This window comes from Danio aesculapii, chromosome 23 (genome assembly GCF_903798145.1).
Source record: "Danio aesculapii chromosome 23, fDanAes4.1, whole genome shotgun sequence".
NCBI lineage: Eukaryota > Metazoa > Chordata > Actinopteri > Cypriniformes > Danionidae > Danio > Danio aesculapii.
The window spans coordinates 14,816,299-14,843,409 of record NC_079457.1 but is presented as its reverse complement, the minus strand read 5'-3'; the positions used below and the strand labels follow the sequence as shown (position 1 = coordinate 14,843,409).

Here is a 27,111-nt window from a genome sequence, read left to right as displayed (position 1 = left end):
AAAGTTTAATTAACGTATCATTAACTCACCCTCAAGTTGCTACAAATCTTTTTTTTTAACACATATATTCAGATATTTTGAAAAAATAAACATTAAAAAATATACAGTAAAAAAACTATCTATGGAAGTTAAATAATACTGATTTCCAGCATTCTTCGAAATATCTTTTTTGTGTTCCACAAAAGAAAGAAAATCAAACAAGTTTGGAATAAATGCAATGAGAATAAATAATGACACATTTTTCATTTTCAATTCTGTGATGTTTTTTTCTCTCTCTCTCTTTTTCTTACATGTTAATGTTCAAAATATTTTATCCCACGCAGTACACTATTTAATAACATAATATTAACATTAATAAAAAACATTTTTAAACCTGTTAGTTAACAGTGCATTAATATATTTTTTAAATCATGTACAATAAATCCATATTGTTAGTTCATAATATAATATAATATAATATAATATAATATAATATAATATAATATAATATAATATAATATAATATAATATAATATAATATAATATAATATAATATTTTATAATATTACGTTTTTGAGGGTTTCCTCCAGGTGCTCCGGTTTCCCCCAAAAGTCCAAAGGCATGCGTTATAGATAAATTGGTTAAGCTAAATTGTCCATAGTGTATGTGTGTGAATGAGTGTGTATGGGTGTTTCCCAGTGATCGGTGGCAGCTGGAAGGGCACCCGCTGCGTAAAACATATGCTGGATAAGTTGGCGGTTCATTCCGCTGTGGTGACCCCTAATTAATAAAGGGACTAAGCCGAAAAGAAAATGAATGAATGAATGAATAAAATATAATTTATTTTCTTTTTAACTTAGTCCCTTTATTATTCAGGTGTCACCACAGCGTAATATAATATAATATAATATAATATAATATAATATAATATAATATAATATAATATAATATAATATAATATAATATAATATAATATAATATAATATAATATAATATAATATAAATTATATAACTAACTAAAACAATGTTAATAAATGAAAGCTTGTTGTAAAAAGTATCATTTGTTTTTATTAGTTTCATAATCAATTAGTAATGTTAGTGTTTGAACTAATAAATGACTAATAAAAACTGCTGGCATGGCAACTGACTGAAATAGTCTATTTTAAATCTAATATTTAAAATTTTCTTTCAGCCATGCTTTATCTAGCAAAACCGTTTTTAGTAGTTTTTAATACATTTTTTAACTTTTAATAAATATACAATAATATCCCTGACAAGGCCATCACCAAAATGCGGCCTGAGCGTTTATGATATGATTCCTGCCCACCTCTATTGTGAGATCTGCATGCATTGTGCAGAATCTAGCCTTTCCCTCGGCTCACCAAGGTCACACCATCACTACTGCCTCCGCTGTAAACGTCACCCACAGTCGGAAAACACAGGCCGTTTCCTCCCCACACAACAGAGGAGGACTGGCCTGCGCTAGTGCTACTTCAAAACCCCACCAATGTGAATGACGAACACTTGAGTACAAAGGAAGCACAACCACATCCCTGACAAAACTTTATAGCTAAAGCATTGTGTTAGAGGATTGAATAGGGTGAGGCTCTGTTTTTCACTTGAGCAGCTATTCATATTCATACAAACAGGGCTGAACAATAAGGAAATTTTTTTTCAGCATCTCTTGTAATTGAGCCCTGTTTTGAGTACATTACAGTAGGAAAGATCACACTGTATGCCTTTGTGGTGTAACTTTATATTCACGTTTATCTCTATTGTGGACTTTCATTCATGCTGCCTTTGTACGTTATTTTTGGAGACTAGGGACAGTTTATATAGCAATCTGACCTGGACTTGAACAATGCAGACAAACCCTTAGTCACGCGGAGTCGTCACAAACTGTAAGCAGTGTTTTGTGGCCTAGTGGTTTTGTTGGAGCTCTTCTGAAATCCTTTAACACACTGGGGAGAAACAGAAAAGCAAGCATGTTTTTTAAAGGGATAGTTCACCCAAGAATTAAAATTAGCTCGCCACTTACTCTCCCCCGTGTGGTTTTAAACTTTTATGAGCTTTTTTTTTTCTTCTGTTGAGCACGAAAAGATACAGTGCATCCAGAAAATATTCATAGCGCTTCCCTTTTTCCAAATTTTTTTTTGTTTTGTTACAGCTTTATTTCAAAATTGAATTCCTCAAAATTCTACACACAATACCCCATAATGACAATGTGAAAAAAAGATTTGTTGATATTGCTGCAAATTTAATAAAAAAAAAAAAAATAAAAAAAATCACATGTACATAAGTATTCACAGCCTTTGCCGTGAAGCTCTAAATTGAGCTCAGGTACATTCTGTTTCCACTGATCATTCCTAAGATGTTTCAGCAGCTTAATAGAGTTCACCTGTGGTAAATTCAGTTAATTGGACATGATTTGAAAAGGCATACACCTGTCTATATAAGGTCCCAGGGTTGACAGTGCATGTCAAAGCACAAACCAAGCATGAAGACAAAGGAATTGTCTGTAGACCTCAGAGACAGGATTGTCTCGAGGCACAAGGCTGGGGAACGAATCTAAGCTGAATGATCGGAAAAGGGACTTAGTCAGGGAGGTCATCAATAACCTGATGGTCACTCTGTCTGAGCCTTCAGCGTCTTATAAGATATGCATAATAGTTTATTTTAGAGTTTTAATTGTTTATTTGGGACATTCAATTTTTTTTTCGGGGATGGGGCGGTGATGTTTGTGAATTATTCAATCACAGATTTAAAGTTGAAATTGATGTGCTTGATGTATGGGTAAAACATCATCAGTTCTCAAACATCAGGATTTTATCATATTTCATGTGTGTAAAATGGTAGGAAAAAACCTGTAAAAATTTAACTAGCACTATACATGTTTAAATTAAACTGTAGTCGGTAAAAAAAATAAGACAAATTAAAGCACAAGCATTCCGTTAACATCTCTCAAAATAATACTTCAGTTTAAAATTCTGTCATCATCTACTCACCCTTCATTTGGTCAAAATTTGGTCAAAAAATTATTGCCTTTCTTTCTTCTTCTAAACACAAAAGAAGAAAATATTTTGAATTATGTTTGGGACTTGTGGAGCTGCGCATTGATGTATTTGCTCTTCAGTGTTTGGACTTCCAGCAGTGAAATTTAAACCACAATGAACTAAACTAAACTGAACTTTAACTCTAAAAAACTGGACTGACAGTTTCAATTTACTACAACTTCTATGTTAAACTGCTTTGACACAGCGCTATACAAATACAGATGAATTGAATTGAACTCAAAACTTGTAGTTATTGACTTCCAAAGAATTTTTCATACTATGCTTACAGTTTCTGACATTCTTCAAAATATCTTTTTTTGTGTGTTCAACAGAAAAAAAGCTGAGTAAATTGTCATTTTACGCAAAATGACTCAAGAATATCACACCACTGCTTCTTTAAAAACCATACCAAATTATAATGTCTCCACGACTATTACTTATTATATTTAAGGCACCTACAAAGAACACTACTAAGGGAATTAAATGATATGCCTCTCCATTTTGGAGAATGGCTGGGGAATAGCTATGTTTTTTGTTATCACAGGTATCCTACGATACATTTATTCCCAGGTGTTTAGTAGAGTTGTCAAGTCCACGCTGGAGTAATTATTCCCCAGGAGACTGCTGAATGCTGGGAATGGGCAACCAGCTAGGGTTCCCATCCGTACCCTCATCTCTAGGGACGGAATCGGGAAGCAGAGATGACAGAAGAGAGATTTACATGGCCAGGCTCTGCAGACTCAGTGTCTGGGCACACGCTGAGTAAAATGATCTTGATGGAGAGCGCCGAGGTCTCTCAGGATACGGGCTGGATGTGGGTTGACCACATTTACCAGCTAAACTTGAATACTAATTACTAAATGAGTTGCATTAACAAGCATTAAGAGATTTATAACTCTGAAATTGCCTCTGGACCATTTGGAGTGGAGAATAAGCACATGTTTCTGGACAGTACTTGCCTTGTGCAGGGTTTAATTAAGTGGTCCTGTGAGAACAGTAGTGTAGATGTGGCCTCCTTTTGGACTGAAAAGATGGGTCAGTCTATCCTTCACGGGTCAGAAGGCAATTACATCACTGTGACTGACCGAGCAGGCCAAGGGGCCTCGAAGAAGGGGCACACGTCACCGCCCTCGGCAACAAGCACAACAAATAAACGTGTGAGAAATGATTCAAGTTCAAGAACTCATCTTGGGACAAACTGTTCTGCGGAGGAAACAGAATAAACAAATAGAGGTTCAAACATTTTTTTAAACTGAGAATGATTGGGTGGAGCAGTAGCATGTGTCCCAATTCATCTATTCTAAAACACCATGCAGATTTGGTTTTAATTGGATATTTTAAAAGGTGCTGTTTTTTTGAAGAGCTCATGAGATTGTTTTTGGCTCTTGTATGTTAACCTTTCTATTGTAGTAAAATGGTCACAGCATTTGAGTAATTTTTTTTTTCAAAAACATTAACCCAAGTCCAATACATAAATCATGCAGTAGCCAGTGGTGTAAAGCAACAAATTTACAGTAAGACTCCAATTACAGAGTAATACTGTAATTGAGTTGTTTTTCTCAGAAATTGTAATTTACTAAGTAGTTTTAAAAATGTGTACTTTCACTTTCCCTTGAGTACATTTTTAGTGCAGTATTTGTATTTTTACTCCACTACATTCCTTCAAACTGCAGTCACTACTTTATTTTTGCTTGTCTATGGGGATTAGAAAAATCAGTCCTGTGATCCAATCAAATCGCACATAGAAAGTAGATCCCATCATAATGAACTACCTCAAGACATTGAGGTATTTATAATTGCAGCAAACTGTTCGGAGGCATTAAAAGTGTCCAAAAGAAGATGTTTTAAATCTTTACATGCATTGACCCAGATACTGTTCAGATGCATGTCACTGATGAGAAAATGACGGATGTTTACTGCATGATGACTACAATGGCCTTAAACACCCAGCAGGCATAAGACGTCAACATGACGTCAGATTGATGTTATACCCCAACGTCATGGGGACGTTGCATTTTGTTTGGAAATGAAATCGGGTTGACGTCAAAACCCAATGTTGTGTACCACTATGACGTCTATCCTAACTTGCCTAATTACCCTCTCCTGCCTAGTTAACCTAATTAACCAAGTTAAGCCTTTAAGTGTCACTTTAAGCTGAATAGAAGTGTCTTGAAAAATATCTAGTCAAATATTAGTTACTGTCATCATTGCAAAGATAAAAAAAAATCAGTTATTAAAATGATTATGTTTAGAAATGTGTTGAAAAAATCTTCTCTCTGTTAAACAGAAATTGGGGGAAAAAATAAACAGGGAGGCTAAAAAAAATCAGGGGGTCAAATAATTCTGACTTCTACTGTATTTATAGTTGAAGTCAGAATTATTAGCCCCCTTTGAATTTTTTTTTCTTTTTAAAATATTTCCCAAATGATGTTTAACAGAGCAAGGAAATTTTCACAGTATGTCTGATAATATTTTTTCTTCTGGAGAAAGTCCTATTTGTTTTATTTTGGCTAGAATGAAAACAGTTTTAAATATTTTATTCACCATTTTAAGGTCAAAAGTTATTAAAACTATTATGATTGGAAATGGGTTGAAAAATCTTCTCTCCGTTAAACAGAAATTGGGGCAAAAAATAAACAGGGGGTTTAATAATTTAGGGGGGCTAATAATTCTGACTTCAACTGTATATATAGGTTGTTTTCACATGCACATGACGTCACTGATGACGTGCGAAATGCAAATGGAGGGCAGTAATTCTGCTACATAGGAATCGTTATCAGAACATCAAAATGTTTTTGTTTTATGTTGTTAATAATTGTTTAAATCAGCTAAAGTGAGAAATGCTGAACAGCTTTTATAGACTTCCAAACGTTTTTGCTCATAATGGGCAGAAGGTTCACTGGCTGAAAAATGGAAGAAAAGGTGGTGTGTTATAAAAAAATTTTCAATACATCCATGTGTTCAAGCTTTTTTTGAACATGATAATTCATCTGAACATTATATACAGGCCTAGCTAGGTGTATAAATATGTTAACATGTAAATAAAAATCAGATACAAACAATACAAATACCACCACACTTATACAAAATCCAGGAGACTATAAATAACATACCCTGCCATGTAATCGCTGCAATGAAATGTCTATCTTGTTTTGCAATAGTTTTTAACTTTACTGGCGTTTCGGCAGAATAAACAACTGTAACGTAAGCATCGAGATGTTCAGCAAAAAACGAATGCAACTCTTGCGACAAAACTAGACTGTTATTGTTGTGCACTTTTTCCCCCCTTACAAAAATAAATACATAAATAATAATGTAAACTATGCGTCCACGCTTTTGTATGCTTTCATCTGTTATTTTGTGATGTCTGGAAGATATTCGCATGGGGGAAAAACTATAGTAATTTATAATCAACATATAATCAACATTTTGAACCACATAGTAAAGTGTATAATGTGTACAACTCTTTGTTAATGAGTGCTACAGAATATTAATAGCATAGTAAACTGAAAAACTGTAATAAGTAACGTTAGTGTAAACTGTGATGTATTGTGATTACAGCATAGAAAGCTGAAGCCTACTGAATAATTTGTTTATTACTACAGTTGTGTTGTACCACAGCAACAATAGAATTACTACGACAGTTTAATTCAACTAATTATCTATAGTTTGGTTCCGCACTACTTTTTACTATATTATGTTTCATATAACATGATTATACAGTATGTACCAATTCGATGACAGGCAAATATATTTTAGTTCAATAGAAAATTCGGACCTCTTCATGATATAAAGATCATTCCCAACGTATGTGGTTATTTTTTATTTATATCTTTTTTGAAATATGATATAAATCCCAAAAATACGGACTTTCCTCCATGTCTCCCATTCAGATTTTTACTTCCTGCCCTCCATCTGAATTTTGCACCAGAACCACGTGATTGAAAACAACCTATAGGAACAAACCTATATTACATAGTTAACCATTTAACCGAAGTCTTTTAATTACCATTTGAGCTGAATACTAGTATCTTGCAAAATAACTAGTAAAATATGATGTACTGTCATCAGGGCAAAGACTAAATAAATTAGTTATTAGAAGTTATATATTAAAACTGTTTAATAATAATAATAATAATGTGTTGAAAAACACAATCGCAGCCATTGTTAATAAAAATAGAATACAAGTTTTTGAATGGAAGATCGATAAATGCACAAATAGTTGTCAGTTTTACTCTAATTGCTGTGTGGTCTCGGCCTTATGCAACAGCTTGAGGCGTTTGGCTTTGAACTTGCAGCTTTTGATGTTCTAAAGCATAAATGTAAAATTAAATATATTTTGGTCTATGTGTGTGTGTGTGATCTCTACTAAAACAACTTCAATCACATAAACAGCGTTGCTAAAAGAAAAAAGAAAGAGCAGTGTGTTTACTGCTTTTTGGATGCTGATGTCCTTAAAAACATACTTAACGTGCAAGCCCATTGGTGCAAACTGACACCAAAACCAGCTTGGAAATTGATGCAGGACTAAGCTAGCTTTTTAGCTGGAAAAACTTGCTTCCAATCCAATGCGTGCCATTCTTACTCACGCAAATCCCCATGTTTGCCTCCACTTCAACAGGCGATTGTTTTTCTTTACAGTGTGTCAATGCACCGAACCAGTTTTATCACCATGCGATCATTGAGTTGGTCTTGGCAGACACGTAGAAAGAAAAAAAATGAAGGCTGCATAGCAACAACGGTGGCATGCTTCAGTAGTTCAATAAACTGTAGCCTCAATCAATGCAGTCAGGTTCTTACACTCCAGTTTTCGCAGTCTATTTGGGAGCTAGAGCGGGACGTGCTGTCTGCAGGGGGTCCAGCAGAGCTGAAGGGTGGGAAAAGGAATGAAAACAGAAGTCTTGAACGGGAGGATAGATGAAAACAGAGCAAGCTGATAGAAGGAAAACAGATGAGCAGAGAAACTGCTTCCATACGGGGGAGGAGTGTGAACGGTATAGCGATCTTCAGTTTGGTAACTTCAACTCAACGGAGGAGGTGTTGGAAAAAATGTCTCACCTGTTCAATAAAACACCAACTCACTGGTTTTCTGTGCCTGACACAGTTGTAAAGGAAATTTTGTATATGAACGTAAACACGAATATATTTGTTCCTTTGGAAATGAGCAAACATCCTCCACAAAATTGCAATGCATTTCATTTGCATAATGTGTAGCATTTCTGTGTGAGAAATAATTAGGTTGGGATGAATCCATCAGGATTGGATATTATTGGTTTATATGATCAAATAATATAATATGAATTACATATAAAGTAATTCAGAAAGTCATTACACAAGTTAATTTCACAGTGTCTTTAGTATTCAAACCGTTTTTGAAAAATGTAAATATCCAAAAACACTCAAGAAAGTTAACGTGCCTGGAAGAACCATAGAAGAAGCTTTTTTGTGTGTTTCCCTTTAGTTTAAGATTCGAGCATAGTGTGAAGAACATTTTAATAAGCTAAAAAAGAAACCATAAGGAACATTTTGTAAACATTTCTATGGATGTTAAAGGTTATGCCAATAAAAACCTTAATTTATTTATTTATTGACACCATTAATGTCAATTCATTCATTCATTTTCCTTTGGCTTCGTCTCTGATTTATCAGAGGTCGCCACAGCAGAATGAACTATTCCAGCATATGTTTTTACACAGGGGAATGTTTTTACTTTCAGCCGCAACCCATTACTGGGAAACACCCATACACTCTTGTATTCACAAACACACTTATACACTACGGCCAATTTAGTTCATCCAATTCACTCACACCGCCTGTCTTTGGACTGTGGGGGAAACCGGAGCACCTGGACAGAACTCCACAAACAAAAATGCCAACTGGCCCAGCTGGAACTCGAACCAGCGACCTTCTTGCATTGGGGGACAGTGCTAACCACTGAGCCACTGTGCTGCCCTTAATATCACTTATGCCAGTTTCATTGTATTTGAAGGCATTTTATAATTAAAGATATTGTGTCAAAGAGAACTACAAAATATTGACAACACAAATGTTTCTTACCTTTTTTGTTTGTCTCTGTCAGTTTTTGTCAGATCGGATCCTGAAGGCTGCGCGGGTGGTTTACAGCACTCTGATGGAGCGTAACCCAGGCCTGATAAGAGACCGAAAACACCATCTTAAGACCTACAGGTACATCTTTCACCTAGGACATCATGGGCCCTATCATACACAATCATACTTATTTGGCACGATTTTGTTGCAATTTTTGGACCAGCGCAACCCTAATTTTCACCTTTTGTGCCACCTTGTTTAAATAGCAAATCCTTTTGTGCCTCTTTGTGGACTAGTGGGCATGCTGGTTTAAAAAGGAGATGTGTTAAGGCACATTGTTGGTGCATTGCTAGTTTAAGGAACTCAAATAGACCGCGCCATTGACCAACTAAAAGCTGGTCCAAAGTCCAGCATGTTAGTTATGTTCCTATGCCGGCCCAATCGCTAACACATTGCTTAATACACACAGGATGTACAACAATACACAAATATCTTTCCGGTTGAAAACAAATTAAAGGATTAAAACTGCCACGCAATGCAACTGACTCTTAAAGGGAATGGGAGATGAGATTCTGATTGGTTTAATGCACGTTATGCTCAAAACACACCCATAACTCATTAAAGAAAATAAGCACAACCCCGTTAGACCATACCCCAGGATGCAGATCGTATTTTTCAGTCCTTAAAATAGCAAAAGTGGATTCAGACATGCCGTTAATGCTTTTGCGCCTTGCGCTTCAAACTTGGCAGTTAAATTGTTAAAATAGACCCCCATGTTGTTTGCACCAAGTATGTTATATTTCTGACAGAAACTGATCTGGCCATTTCCAAAAGTCACTCAGCATTTTACTGAGAATCAAATAAATCAACATGCATGGATTCAACCACAAAAACATCCAAATTAATATTTAAATCTTCACTCAGCCTGCGGATTTTTGACAGCAAAATGTTTCTCTGGTTTGTCCCACAGACAGTGCTGCAGCGGAAAGGAGCTTGTGGATTGGTTAATGAAACTCAATGATTGTTTCCAGTCCCGGAGTCAGGCAGTCGGAATGTGGCAGGTTTTGGTGGATGAGGGCATTCTGGGTCATGGCAAGTATCAACATCCTTTACAAGAATAAATATGCATTTTTTCATTTAAAAAACACTAGGGTACATTGATGTTTTTAAGTGATTATATCATTCATATGCAATAGTATTTACAGTATTACAATCGTACATTGATATGTGTTACATCTCACTAATTGACAACCAATGCTCTGTCAAAATATCCAGTGAAACAGGAGTTAAACTTCCATGACAAAGACACACAGTTTTACCGCTTTATGGAAGCAGAGTTTGACCTCAATCACACAACTAACGAAAAAGACTCAAAAGAGGACGAACTACAAGAGAGTTTATCGCTACTAATCCAGATGGGCCCAGACGCTCTTTTGACGATGATACTGCGTAAATGGTAAGACATTGGAAATTGTTACTAAACTGTCTAAAAAAACAACAACATCATACAGTAGTTTATGGTTTAGTAGTAACACAAATTATTTTTTTGCTTTTTCATAAATTTAATGCAGTTTATAAAGTAGCTGTTTGTTTTGGAGATCAAAGTGCATGATTGTTGTTTTTGTTTTGTTTTATTTATATGGTGGATTTTTCTCATTTAGAACATCCAGGCAAAGTGTTTTGAATTAGTTGTTGGGCGATGTCGACCAATTTGGCATCGTACGATGTCTAATGTGAAACATCGTGATGGATGATGGCATCGTCGTTATAGGCGGCAGTGAATTAATTATTCATGAATAATTAATAATTCATAACTAATTAATTATTTGTAGCCTACCGTTTCAACTATCTGACCCACATGGTCTTTGTTTTACCCATAACCAAATCCTAAATAAATTAAGATAAGTTACACACAAATGACCACCTGTCACTCACTTTTTCCACGGGACTCTGGTATGAATAGGCAGAGTGATCTGTGTCGTTTTAATGGCATCGACAAAATTGGTTGGTAAAAAAAGGTGCACAACAAACAGGAACCAACCAACAGTATCTGAGGTTTTTGCTAAAATTACTAAGTACAAGCGTGAAAGCCAAAGACTAAAGCAGTATACTGACGGTGTTACCTGATAGATTCAAAATACTGAAGAGTAGTTAGATAGAGACAAAATTAATTAAATATCACGTTTAACAACTATACTGTCAGACATGCACTGCTCTCGGGGGTTTTGTGCTCAAAGTACCCAATAATATCCAGCTGGCTGCTGGAGCTAAGACGTGCGCGTATGCTGCAGCGCATGCCTGTGTGTGTGTTTGTGGTCACGTGATGTGCATTTTCAGCTGTATAGTATGAAAGGAGGGCTGTTCAGAAATGCTAGATGAAACACCAGTGTGGAAGTGGATCGTTTTCATCCTAAAATGCCATTTTAAAACTAAGGCGTATTAGTGTATACGGGGCCTAAGTGTGTATTTTTCACGAGTGGATTGCCGTTGCGACAGGGGTGGGGCGGAGGATCGCAATGCCGGTTAAGCATCGCGATGTCTATCAGCCATCGGCGATGGACAATGGCATCATCTGTCGACCCAACCCTATTTTGAATTATACAAAAACAACATTTGTGATGTTCATCGATCTGTTTGCACATAATAAATGTTTTAAGGCATTTGTATACTGGCACAAAATAATATTTCTTTCTTTAATTTTTTTTTATAATATAATTTTCTTTAAGTTTGCCCAACTTATTTTAGTTTAGAAAAATATTTTGTCAGCCACATACAGTAGGGTAAAGATTTTCTCCATTTATCTGAAATACTATTAAACCTAAATATATATGAATTGTTTTGAAATTTGCGTACAGTTTAAGACTTTTTTGTCATAGAAAACTATTGAAATCATCATACTTGGGTAAACTTAAAGAGAGCGGCGGAAGGGAGAATACAACAAATACATTTTTACAATCCTATTTGCTCAATTAATGAAAGAAAAACTCAATGATAATGTTATCAATACTTTTAGAAAAAGGGAAATAATACTGTGAGACTAGTAACGGCAGAATGTCAAATTTACCATCCCGCCCACAGACACTGCATTAAATCACCTTACATAAGTGGTAATTAGTTGTTGTTGCTTTTGTAATTTAATGCAAATATGATATAATACAAAGTATAGCTTTATAAATGTACAGAATTTTTTTATCAAAATGTTTAAAATGGTAATAACCATTAAACATCCCCATAACCATCTTGTGAAAAGGGTCCATCATGTTTTTGAGCAGAAATGTAAAGAAATAAAAAGGTAAAAAAAAATCAGAAAATCAGAAAAGAAAATCAGAATGCGGTTTTCAAACTGCCAAATACAATTTAGGTTAAAAAATTGTTTATATAAAAATATATTAAATAACATATAATTTATGTTGTGTTTGACAAAAATATTGCATTCTGATTTTCTGTTGATTTTCCATAGTGTGATTTTTTTGCTAATTGTATTGAATTCAATTAGGTATGCTCCATAAGGGAAATATTCAAAAATCGAACAGAATATGATGGTTAATCTCTATTTATGAATGTAAAATTTCTGTGTATTAATCAGTCTGTCCATGTCATAGCCCAAGCCAGAGAACACCAGAAGATCTGGAAGTTATTTACGAAGAACTTCTGCACGTTAAAGCTGTGGCCCACTTGTCTACATCTGTGAGTCGACACACGCTAAAGCACGTCATGTTTGTTTGTGCCACCAATTTTAATTTGCCCCTTATTTGTTTGAATTTTTTTCACTCCTTTTTGTAGGTTCGTAAAGAGCTGGCAGCAGTGCTGGTATTTGAAAGCCATGCCAAGGCGGGAACAGTCTGTGAGTGTGAAAGCAATGATGACATTTCATTTAGCGGTGGGCGTAAAGAAGGAACAGTGCTAATATTGAATTGGTGGTTAGCCAGAGAAAAAACAAAAAACAAACGAGCACCAAATTCCTGTTTAGACACCACAGAATGTGAATGAGATGATTAAATCTTTTTATTGTGTAACTTCTTGGTTGTTTGATGAATTGAATGATTAACATTTTAATGTCAGTCAGCTGAGAGACAATGAAAAGAAATAACTTAAAAACGTCTGGTTTCAAAGCAGCAGTCATTCATGCACTGTGAATAAAACAAGGAAGCAAGCAGATGATTATCTAATTGAGCAGTTTAGTCACTGTTAACATCTGTCAAGATTCAAAGGCTCTTATTAGTGTAGTTTTGTTTATTTAAATATTTTTTTTTATTCTAGGGCCTATTTCATTCTGATATTAAAATGTAATGACTTTTTTAATGGATCAAGCATAGATTAATATCTTCAGTTATTCTCAGCAGACACAGGACATCAACATGACGTCAGACTAACAATGTACCCCAACATCGTGGGGACATTGCATTTTGTTTGGCAATGAAAATCGGGATGACGTCAGAACCCAATGTCAGGCCGACGTCAATGTCCAACCTAAAATCTACCAAATATCTATGTCTTATGATGTTACAGCTTGACGTTGTGTGGAAGTTCCCAATATGACGTCTATTGGATGGATTTTGGTTGCCATACCTGATGAATAAATGTCTGTATTTGACGACAATACGAAATTGGTTTAAGCTGTTGGCTCGACATTGGATTTTGGTCACTTTCCAACACAACCTAAAATCAACCAAATATCAACATCTAATGATGTTACAGCTTGACATTGTGTGGACGTTACCACTATGGCGTTTATCAGACCATGTTGCCATACCTAATGAATAAATGTCAGTATTTGATGTCTTTCCAACGCCTACCTAAAATCAACGTCATTGGACGTCCTTATTGGACTTCAAAATAACATTGCCCTTAGACGCTGACTAGACATCGAATTTTGGTCACTTGATGTCAAGACCTAAATCTAACCTAATATTAACGTCTTATGACTTTGTGTGGCTGCTGGGTTAGTAATTTAGCATTTTTGGTTAATACGCCAACAATAAACTCATTTTTCTTTACAATGCAAGATACTGCAGAGTGCAAATGGAAATTTAACAAGCAAAATACTGTGTGTAGTGTCAGTCTTTGGGAAAGAGGGATTAAAATAACATTAATAATGTATATCATATACAGTAGTCAACATTTAAAGTGACAAAATGTTTTTTTAAATTGTCCTAGGACAAGAATGGGTGTTGTTCAATAGTTTTAGGACAACTTTGATGAAAGGTGATGATCTATTTTTAAATGTTGACTACTAGATTTCATATAGGAGTAATATATAGATTAGAAGGGGGTTCAAATGTAAAAGTCCATATTTATATAGTTTTTAATATTTTAATCATTACTTTAAAAATGTAAATCCTCTTTTTTATGAAACATCTGTACACTCTTAGAAATTAAGGTACGCAAGCTGTCACTGGGGTGGTACCTTTTTCAAAAGGTACACATTTGTACTTGAAGAGTACATATTGGTACCTCAAAAGTATATACTAGTACCTAAAAATTAAGAGGAACACTTTTGTACTTTTTAGGTACTAATATGTACCCTTGAGGTATTAATATTGACCTTTTAGGCACAAATTCGTACCTTTCAAAAGGTACCATCCCAGTGACAGCTCGTGTACCTTTATTTTCGAGAGTGTAGGGTAAAAAAACAACATCTATGTCTGAAAATAGATCAGCCCAGTTTTAGTTGCAATTCTGGCTTTTGGTGCCAAAAATAGTATGTACATGAAGTCTCTAGGCACAAGTTTGTGTTTATTATAAGAATACAATGTGTAATCTGTTTTTATTTATGTCAGTGTTCAGTCAGGGGGACAAAGGGACTTCCTGGTACATCATCTGGAGAGGCTCTGTAAATGTCATCACACACGGCAAGGTAAAGCCATTTACCTTCAGCTGAGTGACCTCGAGTTTAAATATAGATAACTTTCATTGTTGGAAGGTAATTCATAATGTGTGCAATCTATAAAGATAAGATCATCTTGTGTATCTGCATGATAAATGACTGTAAAAGGTGTTAAAAATATCAGTGAGCATATGTTTTTATGGAATTTTGTACTTTTCTGTTTAGAGTCAGGAAAATGATTGCAAAATCTCAACACACTGATGTATTATTTTTGACACTTATACCATTTTTGTTTGGTTTGTGATGTTTGTGAGTCACTTTGACCTGCATAATTTAATTAAGACAACTGTACTGACCCAAATTATTAAATATTATTAGCACAACAATAATAACTATACTATAAAGCTAAAATATAACAGCAAAAATTATTTTGTCATCCTCGGATGGTAAAAATAAGCAATCTATTTCTTGTCTATCTGAAACACTACTAACCCCACGATTCATTGAGTTAAAATACAAATTACATTGTTGGATAATAACTCATATTGTGTGCTTCATCTTAAGTGAAGGTGATCTTGTGTATGTGCGTTGCAGGGCTTGGTGACCACCCTTCATGAAGGAGATGATTTTGGGCAGTTGGCATTGGTGAACGACGCTCCTCGAGCCGCCACCATTATCCTAAGAGAGGACAATTGCCACTTTCTGCGGGTGGACAAGCTGGATTTTATACGCATTCTTAAGGTAGGTTTGTGTTTGGATAGCTTAGCATGAATTTGAATGTGTGTCCATGGTGATCTATAACCTGGATTTAACTGCAGGACGTCGAGGCAAACACTGTCCGTCTGGAAGAGCATGGTAAAGTCGTTCTGGTTCTTGAGAAGAGCACGGCACAGGAATCCCCAAGCTGCAACAAGTAAATCATTTTGTCAGCTTTTACACTATAATTTACTTCTCAATGATTTGAGCTAAAATATGTCATTAACACTGACATAACCTGAAAGAATATTAAGAACTGTGTTTATGAATTAAATTTTTGTACTGTATTTTTAAGCATTTTTAGCAATTAGATACTTCATCTTTAATTTTTATTGGAAATCAGCAAAAGACTTCATTTCTTTAAGCCCAAGCCAATAGAGTGGAGGAACTATGATGTCAATTTGTGCAAAAACCTGGAAGCGAGTTAGCATTTTAGCAGTTCCTGTTCCCTCGTCCAAAAGTCAGTAGTTTTTTTTTTGAATGGGATTTCGGTTAAATCGCTTAAATAAGATTCGTGGTTAACACAAACTCAAGATACTCTCGGGTTTTATTCTACAACATAAAACACATCAGTTACATCGCACTCTTGATTTTTTAAAATTGGATACGCTTCTTAAAAAAGACGGTTGCTATCAAGTTGCTAAATTAGACTACAGGCAGTGTCGGAGACAATATATGTCATCAGGCTGAACTGGTCTGGAATGCAGCTCGCTTGCGTTGGACATTTGGATTTGTCTGTTATTTAAGTATTTTCATAAATATTAGTTTATTATTTGTAGTAGTTTTCTAATTGTGAAATTCATATTGTGTGTAGATAATGCCTTTACTTTTAAAGGCCACCATGACAGATTAATTTGTTGTCCTTTATTTTAATTAAATGATATTATGAAGCTACTGCTTGCCAGTGCAGCCTGTCTCTTACCTGCTCTCAGTAATGCAAATATGTTAATAATAATAAATAATAAATACGTAAAAAAACGTAATAATAAATACGTTAAAAAATACATAAATATTAACTGTCATTTTAACGCGATCAATTGATTTTTCATAGTTTTTTTTTTTCTTTATTTGAACATATTTAACTGTATGTCATAACTGCATTATTTACACTCCTCAAAATTTATAGCATATGTGACTGTATGGGCTGCTTTTCGCTGTACTTTGTGACAAAAAAGAATATTAAATGTTGTTCTGTGTCCATGATGGAACTTGCAGGCATTTGATAGACCTATTAATCACATCTCATCAAGGTAAGCGGGCTGTATGCGAAACACTTATTTAAATATGTCTTATGATAATACTATGTAGGCACATTTATAAAACATACAGTACGTGTTTTAAAACTTTTAGAACAACCGTAAGCAAAACATATGTATTTCCAATGGAAAAAAACTATCCAAAAGCACGTAAGTCTATATAGAGATGTCTTTTTTACGTATTTGTATTTGTCTGTAATATATATGGCGTGGATTAAAATATATAATAAACTGAGAGAGTAAATCTTTGTCATGGACCATTTTTCTAAAAATAAGCTTGAAAAGTTGTCGTTAGCAGGGTGGTGCTGACGTCACAGGCAAGCGCCCCAAAGGCACTGTAGTCCCTTTATTTCCTAATGTTAGCTTTTCAGGTCTTGCGCTTGCATTTAAGATCCCAAAGTGATAAGTTATAGTTTCGTGTGAGGATTATCCGGTTGGACAAAACATGTAAGTGTAATGAACAGTGTTTGAACAGAGAGCTTATTATTTGCAATCTTCAAAAAGCCTATGGGAAAATCATATAGGGATGTTATCGAGTGAACCAGTTTTATGCTAGCAGCCGACTGGCCTACAAGGTGATGTCAGAGTTCCTCCACTCTATACATGTCAACTTAATCATGTTAGATTAAAGTTTCTTATTTAGTGTTGTAGGTCTCATACAATAGGTTTACATGCTCTCAAGGTCAAAAATGTAGCGTTGCAAAGATTTTTTTCAGCCGCCGAAATTTAATAGGCATTTTCAATTTTTGGCCAAAAGAGAAAAAAATATGAGACAAAATAAAAGCTATTTCACCACACTGCCCATCCGTGTTCAGCACAGAGGTTCCACTCTCCATGTCTGAAGTGGTTCACACTAGACACAGAATGTGTTGTGCTATGAAACCCATTCATTTCAATGGCTTGCACCAAGCAAGAGTGGTTATTTGCTTCACCAACCAAAACACAAGAGCAGCCGAGCACACTTTTGACTAGCTTGCACATGCACTGGTCAAAGTTCAAAATAACTCAATATTACCTTTGTTAATATTCTGTTCATGTACCCATATATACATATGCTGGGACATTTATGTAGTATATTTGTTCCTCATGCTTGCAATAATGCTACTGTGTTGTCGTCACAACAATTGTAAAGACAACTTTGGATTCATACACTGTCTAATCCATATAATGTAAGTTTATTCCAAAACTATTAATATAATAATTATATAAATTATTACAATTCTAAAAATATATTATAACCAATAAATAATTATTACAAAGCTTAGGTTTTCGGCCAAGTGCATCCATAATTTCCGATACCGCTACATACCTAAATAAATATACACTATAATTTTCTTATAATATACATTTCGTAGTATCTTATTTCTCAAAGAGTGAATTAAATTGAGCAGAATATTTTTTTATTTTAGACAATAATAATCAAATCACACTTGATCATCCAAAATGAGCAATGATACATTGCTCCAGACCGATATTCTCCATATGACATACTATAACTTAAAGGGGACTCTACTATCTATATTAAGGCAAACTTGCAATAAGGATCTACACACTACAAATGTGTCTTAGTCCAGCTCAACAATCCACATTCACAAGTTTACAACCTCACATTTAATGTATAAACACTAGGAAGGTTATGTATCATGTATTGAAATGGCAAGCAGCATTCCTTTAATAAAAAGATTGCATTTGCTTGTATACACAATGTCTCCTCCTCACAAACACTGGGTCCATTTTAGCATTCCTGTGTGTAAATCAAATCATCCAGCATCTTCATAAACCATTTATATAACATCAGCAAGTGAAACGAACCCTGAATAATGAATATCGAGCATAGATAAAACTGTTCGCATTTAAGAATGTCCGCAGTGAAAGTGCAACCACTAATTCATTCAAGTACTTTACCAACATATGAGTGCTGTTGTACAATGAAATGCAAGCTCAGTCCTTATTAGTCATGTCTATTATTTGATTTCAAGTGCTTTAAGTCAATGATGAAAAACAGAAATGGAGGACGTCTAATTATAGGTATGAATTATCCAGGTACACGGTAATGTCAGGAACGCCGGAGAAGATCCTGGAGCACATGCTGGAGGCCATAAAACTGGAAACCAACGGCGCTGACTTCATAGGTAAGGCAGATGCATGGTTTGTGAGTGACTTGTTTCACAACTTGTTGTTATTTTCAAAAAACGATGAGTTGTGTATCCCAGGAGTCAGAGTGAGGGAGTGACCAAAACATTCCAGCTCATTTAGTGTTGTTTATACAGCCATTCAAAAGCAGCAGTCAGATGATTGAGGTTGTTCTGGGTTTCCCCACACAGCTCAGTGAAAAAAACAAGTCCCTGTTGATGAAGTTTAAGAGCTTGTTTTGTGCTTCTTTAGATCCCTGTGTGACTGACTTCCTCCTAACACATCCCGTCTTCATGCCCTGCAGTCAACTGTGCGCTGCCCTCCAGCATCAATATCCTTACACTATATTAGTCACTTATATTCTGCTTCATATTGATATTTCTCTATCTGTACATTTACATGGACCACAACATTCTCTATTAAGATAATTCTCTCATTACTGGGATAGTTTACCAAAAAAAGACAATTTTGTAATCAATTGCTCACCCTTGACTTGTTCCAAACTTGTTTTTTTTTCTGTTGAAAACAAAAGATATTTTGGAGAATGTTGGGAAATAGTAACCACTGAGATTCAGAGTTGGAAAAGCAAACACTATGGAAGTCAGTGGTTAGTGGTGAACATACCTGCCAACACCCATCTCCCACCACACTCCCATTTTATTTCTCCCAGAAAACTCCCGCAATTCAACCCCCGAGTTCTCATCTTTTTTGATACAGTCTCCAACACCCCCATCCAGAACCAGAAAACTGGTCCATGGTACAGTTACTAACATCACATACACCCCGCCCCCCGTTCCTCACCTTTGTTACTCAGACCCACCACCCCCCCTTCACCCTGGTCTTCCAGAATTTCAGAGACAAATGTTGCCAGAGTATGCTGGGGAACTATTCCTTTAAGAATTAAAGGAACACCCTTAACTACCTGACAAAAGTCGATCCCAGTTGTAAGAGCAACAAATAATAACTTGCCTTCTAGTTGATTATTTGGAAAAGTGGCAGAAGGTGTGTATCACGTAAGATTTTTGATTGATCCAAATTATATAGAGAGTAAACACAAACTGAATGATGTAAAATAAATGAAAAAAAAAAAAGAAAGGCGTATTTCTGGTTTATTATTGACGCGCAGTATACCGGTTTGATCTCATAGGGAAACGCAATTATTTTTTACATTTTGTCAGATCAGGCTAATTCATACGAGTTTAGTCATATGAAAATGTATGATTTTTTAAAAGAAGTGTGTGATACCAAACCCCACGTCTAAACCGAACCATCATTGGGGAATAAGCAAATCGTACTAAACTGTATCTAAATCAAAGTTACTGCAGTGAGATAGCGTTGAGTATACACATGCACACATAAATAACAGTATAACTGTTAAAATTTCAACACCGTCATCAGTTTGACATTAAACAAAACAGTTTTTTGGCTTTGAGCAAGAATATACTGAAAATTGAGTATAACATGACTGATAATAAACTGCATTTGAAGCTTTCATAAAAAAAAAAAATAATAAAAAAAATCAAAATAACACCCAAAACTGTATAAGGTACCCTAATGAAGACAAAAAAATTCTACAAAACCCCCCACCCAGTCAACAACGTGGTATATTATTCGATTGCTGCCACTGCCTGAAAAACAGTCCATGGTACAGTTATTAACATCACATACAACGTATAACATGACCGATAATAAACTGCATTTGAAGCTTTCGGGGAAAAAAAAATTCTAAATAACACCCAAAACTGTATAAGGTCCCATAATGAAGACAAAGAAATGCATGTTGATGCATGTTGGATGGGATCCTGTGCCATTAATTGATCCATGTACTACAACAAATAAAATTGAAACATACAGTTAAAAACTCATATAAACAGTGAGTATATTTACATGGACACCAAAAATGTGATTTTAATACGATTAAGACAATACTCTGATTAACAGCGATTTATGATATTGATGATAAGGTATTGATGATACCTTAGTTTGACTAAAGTCATAATCAAGCTAAACAGAAATCGGATTAAGACATTTTAGTCACATTATTGTACAGACATGTAAACACCTTAATCTAACTATTACCTTCATGTGGGATTTTCTCCACATTTTGTGACAGGATATTCCATACACACACCCCTGTTTGAAACTATTCTCTGCACCTACCGAGTCAGTGAAGGTCTACAGACACCTGCCTCGTGAAATGCAGAGGTTTTTTTCCCTATACGGTGTGCAGTGTCACATTCCATTAAAACTACACTCTTCCAGCAGTTCATACTCGCATACGATATCGCATTTGTCACAGGGGGCTTGCACGAAATATTCCCAAAAGAAAGTGAAAGTGCCAAACTGCAGTTAAAGTCGACAAATTAAAAATGAAAGACCCGAAATTACATGAAACTCTGGAGGAAATGTGGATAGCGTGGTGATGTGATGACATTAATCGAACTATGTGTTATAACATGTTAACACCTTAATCATGTTATTGTCTTATTTGGATTAATGCAATAATTCGATTACTGATGTCCATGTAAACAGGGTCAAGATTGTATTATTCAGACTGGGCTAAATAAGTAGATTACTCATGTTCATGCAAATGTGCCTTGTATGTTTTTTTGCGGTGTTAGCAGTTTTACTTTAGGCCTAAAAGCTCAGAGCTGTTTGTAAGTGTTTTGATGTTCCTTAACTTGCTCTTGCACTTACCAAGCGGAGCCATCTGAAGGCTCAGATCTGGAGAAGGCAGCGTACGCTCTCAACACCAAGCAGAAGGTGGTGAAGCTGGTGTGTCACTGGGTGGCTCTGTTTGCTCTGCTGCTCAGGGACGATCCTGTGGCCTCTGAATTCCTAGAGGTAAAAATGGGTTAAATGATGTAGACCTTGTTTTCTGAAGCACAGAACTCAGAAATGGGGGTGGTACACTATAAGCAAAAATTAGCTAACGGTTACCATTAATAATAAATATGACTGTGCATGAATTAATCCATATATTAATTTTTTTTATAAAAAAATAAACATTTATTTAAAATATAAACTTCAATTCAAAGAATAAAAAAAATTAAAATGACGGTGAAATAAATAATTATAACAACAACAACAGTAATACTACTACTACAACTACTACTATTATTATTATTATTATTATTATATTACATAACGTTTTCTTTTCTAATAATATAATATAATATAATATATTATAGGCATCTGTGGGGCCGTAGGTAGTGCTGTCGCCTCACAGCAAGGTCGCTGGTTTGAGCCTCGGCTGGGTCAGTTGGCATTTCTGTATGGAGTTTGCATGTTCTCCCTGCGTTTGCATGGGTTTCCTCCGGGTGCTCCCGTTTCCCCCACAGTCCAAAGACATGCGGTACAGATGAATTGGCTAGGCTAAATTGTCCGTAGTGTATGAGTGTGAATGAGTGTGTATGGATGTTTCCCAGAGATGGGTTGCAGCTGGAAGGGCATCCGCTGCGTGGAACATGTGCTGGATGGGCTGGTGGTTCATTGCGCTGTGACGACCCCGGATTAATAAAGGGACTTAGTCGAAAAGAAAATGAATGAATGAATGAATAATATAATACAATACATTTTTACAAGGACAATAGTGTTAGAAATTAATACTAATGTAAATAATATAAATATAATAATAATAATAATAATAATAACAATATTACCATATACCAACCATGTTTAATCCAAAAATCAGGTAGATATTTTGCTGAAAATAATCTTTTAAAAACAATGTTAGTTTAAAAGATTTTATAAATGTTTTAATACTTCTTCTATCGTTTAATTCAAAAGAATAAAAAAAAATTGTAAAATAACCAATATTAATATAACCCACTGTTTAATGTAAAATATGTTACTAAAAAGGTTGAAAGGTATGTCAAAAAAAGAGAAAAAGCAATATTATCATAATGTTTAATCCAACCCGATCTTAATCAATAAAGTGCCAGCCTCAATCATTTTTATTTTTATTTTAATAACATTTGTATTTGTCACAAGCTAATCACACAGTCAGTGCTGCTTTAAGTGTAAATATATTTTAATTATTTAACTATAATTTTTGTGATAGAAATTCAGGGAAGGAGTGATGGCTGACTCAAGACTTTCTAGCATGCTTAGAGAACAGCTGAGAGACAGGAGGAAGACAAAAATGTAAGTAATACACACATACAAACACCTGCACTTATATAGTTTCTCAATATATTTGTCCTATAATCCAATCTGTGACAGATGAACATACTGCAAGGGATTCAAAGTGTTCAATGTGTACCTTATATAATTCACACTTTGAAGGATCGTTTAGAGCAAAAAATGATATATAATCAGATATGATGTCATAAAGTAATAACATAAAAAGCTTAATTAATCTTTATCTGACCTGCTATTAAAAAGTCCACAGCTTTACTCTAGAGTTTGCTAAACATGTCATAAAATCTCATTACATAATCCCACATTTAAACCCTATTTATTGCATACTTTACAGAATGGAGAATGGATGTCACACTCTGACAAAGGTAAGAAGCAATGGTTTCTTGGTCTAATAGGAAACTGGCAGCGATAAGAAAGCAGCCAATAAATCCTACTTTACAACACTGAATGATAAACAGACTCTCCGGTGGAAAAGTCAACATCTCTGTGGCCGGAGATCTTTAGACAAATACAGAGAACAAAACAAAAAGTAAATCCCGTAATACACGTACACTACAAAAACATTGAAATGAAAACTAAAAGTAGGTCAGAATCATCCACGGTCACATGAAACCCAGTAATATTATGTAGATATTTACAGTATGATTCAGAACAAATGTTTAAACTATAAGTACATACACTACCTGACAAAAGTCTTGTCGTCGATCTCAGATGTAAGAGCAACAAATAATAACTTGCCTTCTAGTTGATCATTTGTCAGAAGAATTTATCCGATGAATCATCTGTTGAACTGCATCCCAATCATTACAAATACTGCAGAAGACCTGGAACCCGCATGGACCCAAGATTCTCACAGAAATCAGTCAAGTGTGGTGAAGAAAAAAATCATGGTTTGGGGTTATGTTCAGTATGGGGGTGTGCGAGAGATCTGCAGAATGGATAGCAACATCAACAGCCTGAGGTATCAAGACATTTGTGCTGATTACATTACAAACCACAAGAGAGGGCAAATTCTTCAGCAGGATAGCGCTCCTTCTCATACTTCAGCCTCCACATCAAAGTTCCTGAAAGCAAAGAATGTCAAGGTGCTCAAGGATTGACCAGCCCAGTCACCAGATATGAACATTTTTAAGCATGTCTGGGGTAAGATGAAGGAGGAGGCATTAAAGATGAATCCAAAGAATCTTGTTGAACTCTGGGAGTCCTGCAAGAACGCTTTCTTTGCCATTCCTGATGACTTCATTAATGTTGAGTCATTGCAGAGCTAATGAGCAACTAGAAGTCATTATTTGTTGTTCCTAAAACTTGGATAGGCGATAAGACTTTTGTCAGGTAGTGTATACACAATATGATGCATGGATTTAAGGAAAGCCTATATGATGTGAAATAATGACAATAATAATATTTCTCTTTGAGTTGCTGCGCACTGTGGTTTCCATACAATTCCTTTATGTTGTCCCAACACAAATCGATTAAGTTAAAGAAATTTGAGTGGATTGAACATAAAACGAAAAGAATCGAAAAGAACTTTGAGTGGATTGAACATAAAACAATAAGGTTGCCTTAAAAAGAAAAAAAACTAAGAATTGTATTGATTCAGCTTAACAAGCAACAAAAAGTGTGTAAACATTCAACTCATCCTTCATAAGGGATTCAACAATACACAGTGCTAAAGATGTATTTTAATTGACTTTGTACATAGTAAATCCTTAGTAAATCTAGTTCAGTAAAGTGAAAACATTTTTGAATTTATGAATTATTGTCTAAATGACAATATGCTTTTAAAATGTTCATTTTAAATTTAATTTAAATAAGTTATTTTTATGAATTTAATGAATTAATCCTTGTTTTTTAATGAATCAGTTTAATTATTAAAACATCTGCTGCCACCTACTGGTGTAATGTAAACTTCGTAAAACTGTACAAGCTAGCAGCCAAATATATGGGTCAAAGACAATTCGGTGTTTAGTTTTTTGTTTGTTTGGCATACAAAAGTTCCGATAAATGTACAAAAGTGAAAACATTAAATGCAAGCAAACTGTCTAATGTTTCATTGTTATTGAATTTTTTGCAAAATATGGGTTAAATAATGATCCATCTTAAGTAACCATAACGTTATATTAATGCAAAAATGAAACAACATACACTCGTACATGTACCTAATAAGAAATGTAAAAGATTAAGGGAAAATCGTTAAAATTACAATTAATTAGCATATTTGCTCTGCACTGTAATACGATTTTTTAATATGTAATGAAATACCTGACAAGATTAAATTACATTTTAGTGTTTACTTCCTGTAAATAATGATACAAATTTATAATATTCTTTAAAAACATTCTAATGCATAAAAAAACCTAAACTGGAATAAAAATGATTTCTGTAAAATTGTTGCAAACAATTTGTATGGTTGAATTTAAACAAACAAAATTAAATTTAGTAACGCTCAGCTTAATTTGTTTGTTTTTATTCAGCCCAAATAAATAGTTTACAAGCACTTAACCTGAAAAAACATCCAACGAACATATGACTCACATATTCACTGAGTATAATAATGTAGTGCCATAAACCTAAAACACACTGGTAGAAACCTTTTCAGCTATTTTCTAACAGAAAAATCATCCTAACAAATGGTTTTTAAAATGCCATATTGTCCATCCTTCACGGACACCTGATTTTCTCTCAGATTCCTTACATTCTTGGAATTAGACTGAGAAAATCCATCACACCCGAATTCATCAATACGGTCTATTTATTTTTACTCGGTCTGTCTCCACATGTTGAAAACTGCCTTTTAAATCCCTGCAAGCTCTGATATCCAATATACTCATCTATTTGTTTCAGCTGAACCAAAAGTTTGATTGGTTTTCAGCTTACGAAGAGCCGGTGGGGAAACTGAGGTCGATTAAAGCCCAAGATAAAGGTTTGTGTTTTTACTTCTGTAAGACTTCTATACCAATCCGTAACACAAAGACATTAAAGAAAGTCCAGGTAAAACAATGATAAACCTGTGAAATTGCTGTGATTAATCAAAATAGACTAGGTGGAATTTACCTTTATTTAAAAGAGTTCAATTGTTTGTTTTCAGTCTTGTATGAGATCTTTAAACCGGATCACAAGGCTGTCACTGTGATGCTGCCAGTTGATGCGTCAGTGAGCGACATCTTGACTACATTAGTGGATCCTGACAGAAACTACGTGCTGGTCAAGATGAATTCCTCAGGAGGTAAACTAGGAGATTCAGAGGATTTGGGTTCAGAGATAAATATTCTGTCATCATTTGCCCACCCTTGTTCCAAACCTTTATGAATTTTGATAAACACAAAAAAAGATTTTTTGAAAAATGTTGGAAACCTATAACCATTGACTTGTTTTCCTACTATGGAAGTAAATGGTTACAGGTTTTTAGCTTTCTTCAAAATATAAACTATAAGATTGATATGATTTGGGTTCAGAGTTAAAACTTCTGACATCATTTTCCACCCTTTTTCTAAACCTTTATGAATTTCTTTCATCTGTTCAACACAAAATAGGATAATGTGAAAAATGTTGGAAATATGTAACCACTGACTTCCACAGTATTTGTTTTCACTACTATAAAATCAAATGGTTACATGTTTTCATCTTTCTTCAAAATATAAACTGTGAGATTCATATGACATGTGTTCAGAGTTGAAAATTCTGTTATCATTTTACTTGTTCCAAACCCTTATGAATTTCCTTCTTCTGTTGAACACAAAAGAAGATATTTTGAAAAATGTTGGAAACCTGTAACCACTGACTTCCACAGTATTCGTTTTTCCTTTACTTACTCCAAACCCATACAAGTTTCCTTCTTCTCTTAAACACAAAAGAATAATTTTGAAAAATGTTGGAAATCTGTAACTAATGACTTCCACAGTATTTGTTTTCACTA

The 27,111-nt window shown here is 34.7% G+C and overlaps 1 protein-coding gene across 4 annotated transcripts in view; it reads left to right on the top strand.

Moving 5' to 3' along the window:
• The window catches only part of rapgef3 (Rap guanine nucleotide exchange factor (GEF) 3), a 77,466-nt gene that overhangs the window by 35,414 nt on the left and 14,941 nt on the right, over positions 1-27,111 (top strand). For all 4 annotated transcript variants that reach the window (XM_056449267.1, XM_056449266.1, XM_056449264.1 and 1 more), the window contains 15 exons: positions 9,112-9,218; positions 10,051-10,172; positions 10,356-10,536; positions 12,683-12,767; positions 12,864-12,924; positions 14,861-14,937; positions 15,502-15,648; positions 15,726-15,820; positions 18,963-19,051; positions 19,305-19,383; positions 21,746-21,896; positions 23,116-23,198; positions 23,530-23,560; positions 26,040-26,118; positions 26,284-26,421. In XM_056449267.1, coding sequence (XP_056305242.1) covers positions 9,112-9,218; positions 10,051-10,172; positions 10,356-10,536; positions 12,683-12,767; positions 12,864-12,924; positions 14,861-14,937; positions 15,502-15,648; positions 15,726-15,820; positions 18,963-19,051; positions 19,305-19,383; positions 21,746-21,896; positions 23,116-23,198; positions 23,530-23,560; positions 26,040-26,118; positions 26,284-26,421 — 1,525 coding nt within the window. The remainder of the gene's footprint in view (positions 1-9,111; positions 9,219-10,050; positions 10,173-10,355; positions 10,537-12,682; positions 12,768-12,863; positions 12,925-14,860; positions 14,938-15,501; positions 15,649-15,725; positions 15,821-18,962; positions 19,052-19,304; positions 19,384-21,745; positions 21,897-23,115; positions 23,199-23,529; positions 23,561-26,039; positions 26,119-26,283; positions 26,422-27,111) is intronic.